The following is a 12,001-nucleotide window of genomic DNA, read 5'->3' as shown; positions in this document are numbered from 1 at the left end:
CCAAATCTATCTTCAAAGGAGCCACTGGGCCCTGTGCTCTGGGCAGAAGGGAGTGTCAGCCTGGAGCTGAGCTAGGAACCCCCCCCCCCCCAGCTTTGTCCCATCTGGGTTTCTCCTGGCTCTGGGTGGGGTCTGGCAGCTCACATTCCCCACTCTTTCCATGGCAAAGAGAGGGTGGAGGATACTCTCTCTGTCCCAGTGGTGGAGCCGGTGGGACCCAGAGGCAGCCCAGTGGTGAAATCCCTTGTACTGGGTTGTAAATTGTTCCTGCCTGAGTTCATATGCAGAAGGCGCTTGCCCCAACTAGCTGTGTGACCCTGAGCGGCTCACTTACCTTCTCTGAACCCATATCTCCACCATAGGTCATAGTAACTCCCACCTTCTGAGGATTCATGTCTTGGGAAGTGCTTGATGGAAGTTACCCATTCCTTTGGGGAAGACTGAGCCCTGAGGGTTATCTGGGCCCATGTCCCCCAAGACCATCTCCCAGGGAGGAACACGTACGTGAGATGAGATGAAGTAGGGGACCTCCCCACACCACCAAGCTCTCTTTGAAGGGAAGCAGGGAGGCCTGGAGTCTAATTAATCACTGGGAAGGACCAGACAGATGCCCTAGGGGAAAGGTCAGCATTTACCCTGTTTTCTCAGAAGCCACTGCAATCCTGGCTTGGGCAGGGCTCGGAGTTGGGGCACAGAATAGGAAGGCTGGCAAAGGATGAGTGGCCTGGGCAGAAGCCACCCTCCCCATCCCGTCCACCCTCCAGCCACCAGGTGCTAGTTAGGGCAACGGCCGGGGCGCCTTAAGCCTCCAAAGAAAACCACCACCGAAACAAGGGATTGAACCGTTTATTGGCCTGGGCCCGGGTCTCAGGCACGGGGGGCATCTGGGGAGCTATATGGGGGCAGACAAGCCCCCAACTGGCTCCTTGCCCCCCAAGGCCCCCTCCCCCAGCCTTTGCATTCACAAGAAATCGCTTTGAGGCATGAGGTTTCCTTCCCCGAGGCGAGCTGTACCTCAGCTCTCAAGCGGGGAGATGAGCCAGCAATTACAAAGGGGTCTGTGCAGGGGCCGGACCCCTCTTTGGCAGCTTCAGCACAGACGTGAGACAACAATAGCATCCATTCCAGGGAAGCACGGCGGGGAGGGGAGATCACACACATCACACACACGTGCACACAGACACACATAAATATACATTTGTACCGCAACATCCCTTCCATCTATCCAAGGAATTAGCAAAGTCCTTCTGGGGCAGGTGAGGGGAGAGCACCCCACAAGCGTTGTTCTTGGCCCCCCCACCCCCATGCTTCTCCATACAATACAACTCAAAAGGAGGCACAGCAGGCTCAAGGCTGCCCTGCCTCAGGAGATCTGGTTACCTTGGCTGGGCTGGATGTGGGAGTAGCTTGGGGGGGTGGTGTTTAGGAGTGGGGGTCCTGTGCCAACAGCTCCCCTAGAACTTTCTCAAGTTCCATCCTTTCCCACCAGGAGGCCTAGAGCCCTCCTCAGCTCCCCCTGATCAGTTTTTTCAGCCCTTGGTGACTCCTTTGTGTCCCAGATAGTGCAATTGGCCAATGAGGTCTGAGAACAGCATCCAGCCGCCCCCCCCCCCCGCCCCCGCCGTGATTTCCCAGCATCTCGTGGAGAGACCAGAGGAAAGGGAAGAAGCAGCCAAAGTGGGCAGCTGGTGAAATTTGGGGAAGCTGTGGATTTGGGCCTTGCAACTGTCAGCCGGGGCCGCCCAGGACAGTCAGGGGGGAGGCCCCCAGCCCTTTGGGACAGTGGTTCTGGGGAAGTGGCCTGAGGTTGCCAGGAAAAGGTGACAGGCTGGGGGGGGGGGGGAGGTGGAAGCTGGATTCAGAGAGGGAAGTTCTGTACAGGGCAGAGGGTCAGAGAGTCGTGAAATGTTGAAATCCCTTGTACCGGGTTGTAAATTGTTCCTGCCCTGAGCTCCCAAGTGCTTGCCTGCTGTCACCTAGGCCCCTTCCCGGTCCCCTGGGACCTCCCCATGATTCAGGTCTGAAGGGGGGGGTCACTTCAGTTACTGCACTAGCCTCTGACCCTGCTGCAGCTCTGCCATCCGACGGGTCGGTGTCTCAGCCGGCCGTGCCCAGGGTGAAATATTTTCACTATCACCCAGGTGTGTGGCGTGGGGGGCATCTTGCTTGGCAGAACCCCCATGTCTGTCCGAGGTCACCCGGCGCCTCTCCACAGAGCCCGCTGCCATGGCCTGGTGGCCCACTTGCCCCTCAGACCACTGTGTTGCCCTCCAGAAATGTGGGCGACGTGGGCATGTGCGTGCCCCTCTCCAGAGAGCTGGAGCTGCGGAGAGGCAGGAGCCGATGGCCCGGGGTCCCCCCCCGCCGTCCTTGAACCCCCGCTGCCCGCCGGCAGCACTGCATCGGCCGCAGTACCTCCCGCCGCAGGTCCCGGCTGCGCCACGTGTAGATGACCGGGTTGAGCAGTGAGTTCAGGGTGGCGAAGGCAAAGAAGTAGTGGGCCTTGTAGAGGACAGGGCAGGACCGGACGGGGCAGGCGTAGTCCAGGAGCAGGATGCTAAAGGCAGGCAGCCAGCAGACGATGAAGACACCCAGCACAATGGTGACCGTCTTGAGCAGGGCCAGCGTCTGGGGGCCGGCCACGTCGGCATGGCTGGAGCGGACCACGCAGTAGATGCGGACATACAGAGCGACAATGGCCAGTAAGATGACGGAGAAGATGGTGACCACGCAGAGCACATAGTGCTTGGTGTAAAGCGGCAGAACGGTGGAACAGGCCTCGAGATGGCCCAGGCAGTTCCAGCCGAGGATGGGCAGGCCGCCGAGAGCAAGTGAGATGAGCCACGAGGCAGCGATCAGCAGCAGCATGCGGCAGCTCTTGTCGCTGCCATAGAGCTTGACCTTGGCAATGGCCACGTGCCGCTCGATGGCGATGGCCAGGAGGCTGAAGACAGAGGCGGAGAGCGTGATGAAGGCGGAGCCCTCTCGGGCAAACCACTGCACTGGTGTTAGCCCCAGCGTGACCGGGCCCGAGAGCAAGGTGTTGGCTATGAAGGCCACTCCTGCCAGCAGGTCCGAGGCGGCCAGGTTGCCCAGGAACAGGTACATGGCCGAGTGGAACTTGCTATTGCGAGCGACTGCGATTAGCACCAGCAGGTTCTCCACCACGATGGCGAAACAGAGGATGATGATGAGGGCCAAGGCCACCTGGCGGGAGGGCGTCTCCTGAGTGTCCAGCGTCTCCTTGGTGTAATTATAGTGTTCCCGGACCTTGCTGGGACTTAGGTACTCTGAGTACAGGCTGCCCATGGTGGGGCTCAGTGGCCGGCTAGGGCCATGGGGCTGTCAGAGCTGCAGAGAGAGAAGACAGACAGAGACAGACAAGACAGACAGACAGGTCAGTGCTGCGGCTGCCCCCTGGGCTCTGACTTTGGATGGCAGTGGTTTGAGTCCCAGCTCCCTCACTTCTCACTGAGTGGCCACATGAAGTCAGAAGTATCATCATCCCTGCTTTACCAAAGGGAAACCCAAAGAGGTCAACTCACTTGCTGTAAGTCTCAAAGCTAGAGAACCACTCCAAAGCCTCCATAACCTCTAGGCTACACTGTCTTTCCAAAGAACAGAAGCTCCCCCAAACAGCATGACAGACACAAAGTAAACTTCCAGAGCTCTTGCGCACCTACCCAGAGAGTGAGCCTTGGGCAGGGCCTGGAGGGCTCATCTCCCTTCTGGAATACACTAGAGCCTGGGGCCTCATGCCGCCTGCCAACCTGGGTCAGCAAGATGCTGGCTGCTGATAGCACCATCCCCTGCTCATTACCACCCACTGCCCTGGATTTCAGGCTGGGTCTAAGCCTTGCGGCCATGGGTGCTCCCAAGATAAGCTCTTGCGGAGACACCAGGGCGGCCCTGAGGTTTAAGCGCCTCGGAGGTGATGGCATCTTCAAGGACAAAGACCTTGGAGGCAATCCAGGGTTCAACCCCACTCCACCTGACATGCTGTGGGACCTTGGGCAAGTCACTCAACACTCGACCTCTCAGCCCCCAATGTCCTCATCTATGCAATGGGGAGAAGGAAGCCCGCTTTATAGGAGTACTGGGAAAATCCTCTTGAATGGTACATGAGGCACCCTTAGCACATAGCAAGCACTCAATAAATATTAGCCAATATATTACCTCCCCTCTTCCCGCCACACACACACACACACACACACACACACACACACACACACAGCCGGGGACTAGGTGCCCTCCAGCCAATCTTTGAGGAGGGGATGTAGACTGAGCTAGCCAGGCAAGATTCCCAACATCCTGTTCTCATCAGCACCATCTAGCCCTGCTCTGGGACAGAGGGTCCCAGCTGGGTGGGCAGGGCGCTGGCACCCCCCTCCCCCGCCACGATGAAATCCAGATGTGAGGCCCCAGGAACAAACAGGGTGGAGTCCTCACTTCCCAGTCACATCCGGTGTGGGAAAGGCTGGGAGGGGGTGATGGGATGGGGGAGCCACAGGAGACCAGTCTGGGAGGTCCTGGCGGGGAGGATAGGGCAGCGCTGAAGTCATGTGAGCCAAAGAGGGGGCGAGCGGCAGCGCTGAAGTCATGTGAGCCGAAGAGCGGGGCGAGCGGCACCGCGGAGAGGGGGCTGAGGGGAGGTGGGGGACGGCATTTGTTTCCATGAAAGCCTGAGTCACCCCCCTCTCAAGGAAAACTGAGCCGTGGGGGGAGGGGGCGGGAAGAAGCGTGGGCAGAGGCTGAGAGGCCAACATCACGGCCTCCTCCCAGCTTGGTGGTGGCGGCGGGGGGTGTCGCAGAGGGGCTGGTGCAGTGTCTGTCTTTCACGAGGGGAGCCTGGAGGAAGCTCCTGCCTTTAGCTAATGGGGGAGGGCGCGGGAGGAGCCCTCCCTAGGTGCCTGGAAACATGCCTGGCAAGGACCACGTGCGCTCCAGGAGTGCCGTTCCAGAAAAGGCTGGTTAGGCCGGTTCCTAGTGAGCCTGGGATTTATGGGGGGCTTCCGGGGTCACCCAAGCCATCTCAGTCCCCGGACGCCCCCTCAGAGGGGCGCCCTGGCCCCGGGCCCGACAGAGGCAGCTGCTCCCCCTGGGTGAAGGGGCATCCGTCCTAGTTTGGAAACAGAGAAGGGCTTGTGCGCATCCCCGGAGACTGCCGCCCCGCCCAGATCGCCACACAGAGGCCCCTTGTTCCCCTGCCGGACCCGGCCCTGGGCGCCCCGATGCCCTCTGCCCGTTGCAGGCTGCAGCCGGCCGGGAGCTGGCTTGGCCCTGGCCTCCGCTTTACTGGACCGGCCTTCGGGGGCAGAAACAGCTCGCGCCCTGATTGGCTTATTTTCAATCCCGGGGCCTTGAGCGATTCGCCCATTGGCCGGAGCTTTCCGTCCTCGGCATTTGATTGGCCCAGTTGGGGGCGCTCTAAGGAAGGCGCTAGCGATCTGTCCTTTGCCGGCCGACCACTTCTTTCAGAGAACAGTTAGGGCTGTGTGGATGTCCCTGGGGGGAGCGTGAACCGCGGCCTGACCGCCGGGTCACGGCGACCAGGCGGGCCCAGGGTGCCCTGGCCTGCTGGGCCCCTCCTGAGGCTCATGACTGAGAAGCAAGGGCCCGTTGCAGGCCTGGGAAGCACCCGTGCTGGTGGTCCCATGGCCACCCCCTTCACCCCTCCCTCACACGGGGCCACCAACCTTCTGGTCTGGCAGCCAAGAGGAAGAGTTATGGAGGCTTCCTGGAGAAATAAGAATTGGGTTCAGTCCTCCCACCCCAGAGACCCACAGAAAAGTCTGTCTTCTTCCTTGGGGGGTGGGGAGGTGGGGATTGGGAGCCTGCACACTCACTTTCTGCAGCCCTTGGAGGCTGTCAAGGCATCCTCAGAAGGAGGCGTGACTCGCCTAGTTAGAGAAGGGGAAACTGAGGCCCACACTGCTTCCCTCTTCTCATCTTCCCCACTAGGACTTTGCTGAAGACAGAGCTTAAGGCAGGCTCATGCTTCCCAGAAAGAGGAAGCGGGGCCTGGAGATTGGGGCCGACAGAAGAGGCAACCCCAGGCAGATAGAGGCCTTGGCTGCTTCCCCTCCCTGTGTCAGGCTCCCAGAGGGCCTGTCTCCTGCTCACCTTCACCAAGGCCGTCCTAACTTCTTCCCAGAGGCTCAGTAAGAGGTCACTGGGCTCAGAACCGTGGAATGGCCAGGCCTGAAATGGAATGAGAGGGACAAGTGACAGGGTTTGGAGGGAAGGGAAGATAGACCAAGACTGTTCAGGGGGAGATTAGAAGAGAGGAAGGACAGGGGGAGCCTCAGCAGCGTCCAAGAGCCCCTCCTCCAAGTTCCCCTGAGGCAGGCCCCCTCAGTGCTTACAGTTCCACTGATCCATGCCACTTGCCCTAGGGCAGCGCCCCCCACCCCCTTTTGGTTTCCCTTCAGCTGTCAGGCCCGCCCTACACTGCCGTTCTCCATGCAGCAGCCAGGGGGAGCTATTGCAGTCTATTTAAGTCACAACGCCAATACACTGTGTCACACCCCCAGCTCCAAATTCTTCCATGGCTCCCCACTGCCCAAAACGGCCTGGCCCCTGCCCATCTGGCCTCCTCCCAGTCTCCCCCAGGTCCTCTCAATTCCAACCACACTGGCCTCCTAGGTGCCACCCCCATCCCTACCTCAGAGACTGCGCTCTTGCTGTTCATCCACCTGGCATGCCCTTCCCTCAAATCCTGGAATGACTGTCTTCTCCTCTTTCTGGCTCGGTTTTAAGGCCACTGACTCCTCTGACCGTCAGTCTATCATAGCCACCTTCCCCGGGGCCTTTCTATGACAGCATCTTGCTTTATTATCTTCACACAACTTGCCATTCTCAGAGATTATTATTGTAATTTTTGTTTTCTGTCTGGCTTCCTTGGTAGAATATGAGTGTTGGAGGCCAGCGACCGAGTCCGTTTTCAGCCCTTTTGGCATGATGCCTGGCATACAGAGGTACTCAGAAAACGTGTGTGATGGATGATGGATGATGGATGGATGATGGATGGATGATGGATGATGGACGGATGGATGATGGATGGATGGACGGATGGATGGATGGATGGATGGATGGATGGATGGGCGGACGAATGAAAGAAGCCCCGTGGGCCCCCGACGGTAGAGGCACCTAAACTCAGCCTAGCCCCCAAACAACAGTAAAGGCTGGCCGCCGGCAGCCCCCTGACCGGCGAGGCCCGGCGCGTCTCCGTGGAGACAGCGGCAGGACCCGCCCCCGCCCTCGGGCTGCAGTCTAGGCCTCCTTATCTGGCGGTGGAATGCGCGGTATCCACACTCGCTCCCGCTGGGGCCGCGCCTCCTCTCTCGCGACAGCCACACGCGAGGAACCCCTACACGTCCCGTGGGGGTGGGGGCCGCCTCTGCGTCCCGCCAGGGGCTTCGTCCCAGTATTCCCAGAGGACTTAGGGGCGGGAGTCGGGGGGGGGGGAAATCCCAGCAGCAGCCGCACGGCCAATACCAAACCGCCGTCGCGCCACGCGGGGGGCCCGTGGGCTCAGCGCGTGGCGCCTGGAGCATCTGACTAGGGCAGAGTCGGGGGAGGGCATGGAAATCCCCGGGTGAGTCAACTCGTGCCGGAGGAGGGGGCGAGGTTCCGACGCTCTGCTGGGCCCGGGACCACACGGGGTCCGCGCCACGGGTGACTGCACCCCCGCCCTGTCCCTGGGCCCCAGGTGAAAGAGAGGCGCGGGAGTCACGCACTCACGTTCCCTTTCCTTCCAGAACAAAGCCACGCCCCCGAGGGGGGTGACTGAAGACGACGAACTACTCGGGGAAACTGAGACACCGAGGCAGACCTGCAGGCGGTGGGGCAGACGGCCCTCCCTGGGGACCCCGCCCCTTGGCTCAGAAGCTCCGCGGCGCGCTGCACCTTTCGCGCTCGCCCAGCCCGAGTCGGCCTGCGGGAGAGCCCTCCCCTCAGACACGTTCCCCAAGCCCCCCTGCCTCCCCCCCGGTCCCGGACCACACCGTTCTGCCTCCCAGGCTCTGGCCGAAAGCGCTCGGATCCGCCTTCTCTTCGGCGCCAACTTCCTGCCGCCGGGGAAGGCGGGGAGCTCAGTCTCGGGGTTCGCGGGCGAGGCTGGAGGGGCCGCCTGGAGTCGTGGAGAGGGGGCACAGTGACCACTCCCTCTGTGCGGCAGGAGCACCGGCGGCGCGTGCGCGCCCCGGTACGCCCCCAACCCCTGGCCTGGCTCCCCAGCTCCGATCCTGCGACTCGGGGATCCCGGGCCCGTCCTTTCTGCCTCCCCCTCGTCCCGCACACTCACCTGGCTGGGCCGGCCCGGGTCCCTGCCCTGGCCGGAGGGGCTCTGGCGTCTGCGTCCCCGGGACGGCATCGGCAGGGGCTGGGGCTGCCCGCCGGGCTGGGACTGCGTCCCGGGGCTCGGGACCAGGGACAGAGGGGGGCGGGGAGAGACACCGCCTAGGCCCCCCACTCGCCCCGCCCTCCTCTCCTCCCCTTTCCGGCGGCGGCTGCAATGAATTCCAGATGTGGCGGGTCGGCCCGGGCGCGCGCGCTGGGGACGGCGGGGGAGGCACGCGGGGTCCCTTTGTCCGCCCCCCCACCTCTCGCCCTGCCCCTCCCAGCCCCCACTCGTGAGAACCTGCCGGCGCGTGACGTCACGCGACTCCGTGACGTCACGCCCCTCCTGGCCAGGTGGCCTCAACCTGAAACAACTGTCTTCAGTTGTAGATAGACTCTTGGCTCGTCCCTGGGGCCCCGGAATTGGAGGAGAACATGAGATCCCCTTTATTTACTCAACAAGGAGCCACCGAAGCACCTCTGTGTCAAAGCAGCAAATAGGCATGAAGCGCCTCCTCTGAGTTCCTCCAATAATCAAGTCCCACCATGTGCCACGCCCTGCCCCAAAGACAGGATTAGTTTTTGCCTTGATAAGACCTTAGAATTCAGATAAGACCCCTAAAAAAGTGGGAGCACCCAACAGTCTATGCTGCCTCTGCTGATGGATCGCTGTCCTGCCCTTGCTGTAGTCAACCAGGCAAGAAGGCCTGGGTTCATCCTGCCTTCCAACGTGGGGCCCAATCTTCTATACAGTTCTTTGGCTTCCCCCCCCCTCTCTTTTTTTTTTCTTTTTTTTTTTTAAGATTTTATTTATTTGTCAGAGAGAGAGGTAGGGAGAGAGCACAAGCAGGGGAAGCGGCAGGCAGAAAGAGAAGCAGGCTCCCCACTGAGCAGGGAGCCTGATGCTGCGGGGCTCCATCCCAGGGCCCCGAGATCATGACCTGAGCTGAAGATGGATGCTCAACCGACTGAGCCACCCAGGCGTCCCTGGTTTCCCTCTCTTTTCCTCATTTCAGCTTTTCCTGGGCGACTCTGCGTGCCTAGCTGCTGAGATGGAAGGACACCCTCATTTACTGATGTGTGCACATGTGTGTGTGTGAGAAATCAGCAGCTAGACAACATGATAGGAGAGCCCCTCATTCCTTCAACAAATATTTTTGGTATACCCCCTGGGCACAGCAGTGAACAAAACAGGAAAAAAAGGTCCTCACCCTCATGGAGCGTATGTTCAGGTGCAAGAGACAGCCTTTTAGGAGGGCACTGTTAGAGAAAATGCATGCATAACCTTCTTATGTCTATTTACCAGATACATTAAGCACCTGCTGTGTGCCAGACAGTATCCTAAAAAGGATATATCAGGAACAAAACAGACAAAATTCCTTGTCCCTGTGGAGCTGATGTTCCATCACATGTGCTCAGAATATCCAGAATATTGCAGAAAGAAGAAACTAGTGAATTCCCTGGAAGAGGAGGGGAGAGATAGGGACAGGGCATGGGAGGGAGGCTGCTTTCATTCTGTGAATGCTCTCCTACCTTTTGATTTTTGTAACATGTGCATGTGTATCCTATGCCAATAATAAATTAAATTAAACATTGACAGCTGGAGACCTAGATGGTGCAATAAAAAGGAGAGAGAGGTTCAGTGCACTTTTCAGTAGGTGTATCATACTTCAGTCAAGAATGTTGAAACGCAAAACGATGAAAAAAGGGTATCTGCACTCCCATGTTCATTGCAGCATTATTCACAATAGCCAAGATATGAAATAACCTAAGTGTTCATCAATAGAGGAATGGATAAAGAAAATGTGGTATAGGGGCGCCTGGGTGGCTCAGTCTGCTAAGCATCTGCTTTTGGCTCAGGTCATGGTCCCAGGGTCCTGGGATCAGCCCCGCATCAGGCTACCTGCTCAGCGGGAAGCCTGTTTCTCCCTCTCATACTCCCCTCCGCTTGTGTTCCCTCACTTGCTGTGTCTCTCTCTGCCAAATAAATAAATAAAATATTTTTTAAAATAAAAATAGGGGCGCCTGGGTGGCTCAGATGGTTGAGCGTCTGCCTTCGGCTCAGGTCATGATCCCGGGGTCCTGGGATCGAGCCCCGCATCGGGCTCCTGGCTCAGCGGGGAGCCTGCTTCTCCCTCTCCCTCTGCCTCTCTCCCTGCTCATGCTCTCTCTCTCTCTGTATCTCTGTGTCTCAAATGAATAAATAAAATCTTTAAAAAAATAAAATAAAATAAAATAAAAATAAACAATTATTAAAAAAAGAAAATACGATGCACACAGTGGAATATTATTCAGCCATGAGAAAGAAGAAAAATCCTGCCATTTTCTTTTCTTTTCTTTTTTTTAAAGATTTTATTTATTTTTTAGAGAGCGAGCGAGAGAGAAACAGCATGAGAGGGGAGAGGGTCAGAGGGAGAAGCAGGCTCCCTGCTGAGCCAGGAGCCCGACGTGGGACTCGATCCCAGGACCCTGGGATCATGACCCGAGCCGAAGGCAGACGCTTAACCATCTGAGCCACCCAGGCACCCAAAATCCTGCCATTTTCTTTCTTTTTTTTTTTTTTAAAGATTTTATTTATTTATTTATTTGACAGAGAGAGACACAGCGAGAGAGGGAACACCAGCAGGGGGAGGGGGAGAAGGAGAAGCAGGCTCCCCGCAGAGCAGGGAGCCCGATGTGGGACTTGATCCCAGGACCCTGGGATCATGACCCAAGCCGAAGGCAGTCGCTTAACCGACTGAGCCACCCAGGGGCCCCAAATCCTGCCATTTTCAACAGCATGGATGAACCTGGAGAGACTATACAAAGTGAAATAAGCCAAGCAGATAAAGACAAATACTGTTTGGTATCACTTATATGTGAAATCTAAATGAAACGAAACAAGGTCAAACTCAGAGAAACAGATAGGAGGAAAGTGATTGTCAGGGGATGGGGCTGGGAGGGAAAAGGGAGAGTTGGGTAAAAGGGTACAAACTTGCAGCTGTAAGATGAATACAGTCTGAGGATCTAATGTAAAATGTGGTGGCTGTCCTTGCTGACTCTGTATTGTATAACTGAAATTTGCCAAGAGAGTAGAACTTAAGCGTTCTCACACGCACAAAACATAAATGTGTGAGATGATGAAAGTCTTAATTAATTAGCTGTGCACCCTTTCACAGCGTGTACATATATCAAATCAACATGATGCACACTTTCAATATCTCACAGTTTTATATGTCAACGGTGCCTCAAGAAAGATGAAATTTAAAACAAAAACAAAAACAAAATTAAGGCAGCTTGATACCCAGACAATGCAACCAACAGAAGGGAGAGGTTTGGTACAGGCTTCTGTATGTATATTATACTTCATAAGGAGTGTTGAAAAGCAAAAGAATACGAAAAGAAATTAAAAGTGATCCATTTCTGGGCGCCTGGGTGGCTCAGTTGGTTAAGCAACTGCCTTCGGCTCAGGTCATGATCCCGGAGTCCTGGGATCGAGTCCCACATCGGGCTCCTGGCTCAGCGGGGAGCCTGCTTCTCCCTCTGACCCTCTCCCCTCTCATGCTGTTTCTCTCTCTCTCTCAAATAAATAAATAAATAAATATCTAAAAAAAAATAAAAAATAAAAGTGATCCATTTCTGCCTATTAAAAAGTGAAAATGGGTTAGTCTCGGTGTGAAAC

General features: G+C 57.2%; 1 protein-coding gene across 5 annotated transcripts; it reads right to left on the bottom strand.

Moving 5' to 3' along the window:
• Positions 1 to 830: 830 nt before the first annotated feature.
• S1PR2 (sphingosine-1-phosphate receptor 2) lies at positions 831 to 8,449 on the bottom strand. Of its 5 annotated transcripts, XM_034996993.1 has the most exons (5): positions 8,306 to 8,449; positions 8,007 to 8,131; positions 6,124 to 6,201; positions 5,697 to 5,737; positions 831 to 3,351 (listed from the first exon to the last, which is right to left on the bottom strand). In XM_034996993.1, exon 5 carries the CDS (start codon positions 3,307 to 3,309, stop codon positions 2,251 to 2,253), a length of 1,059 nt encoding a protein of 352 aa, XP_034852884.1. In that variant the 5' UTR covers positions 3,310 to 3,351; positions 5,697 to 5,737; positions 6,124 to 6,201; positions 8,007 to 8,131; positions 8,306 to 8,449; the 3' UTR covers positions 831 to 2,250. The 5 variants fall into 5 exon arrangements, with proteins under 5 accessions (XP_034852884.1, XP_034852882.1, XP_034852885.1 ...); XM_034996991.1 differs by lacking the exon at positions 5,697 to 5,737; XM_034996994.1 differs by lacking the exons at positions 5,697 to 5,737; positions 6,124 to 6,201.
• Positions 8,450 to 12,001: the final 3,552 nt, after the last annotated feature.

Source organism: Mirounga leonina, unplaced genomic scaffold, assembly GCF_011800145.1.
Source record: "Mirounga leonina isolate KUSES-001 unplaced genomic scaffold, KU_Mleo_1.0 Mir_94, whole genome shotgun sequence".
NCBI classification, from domain to species: Eukaryota; Metazoa; Chordata; class Mammalia; order Carnivora; family Phocidae; genus Mirounga; species Mirounga leonina.
The sequence above is the reverse complement of the archived record's forward strand: the minus strand, read 5'-3'. Positions and strand labels throughout refer to the sequence as shown.

What these genes read in the sequence shown, in the direction of transcription:
- S1PR2 (XM_034996993.1), bottom strand. Translation starts at nt 3,309, where the DNA reads ATGGGCAGCCTGTACTCAGAGTACCTAAGTCCCAGCAAGGTCCGGGAA.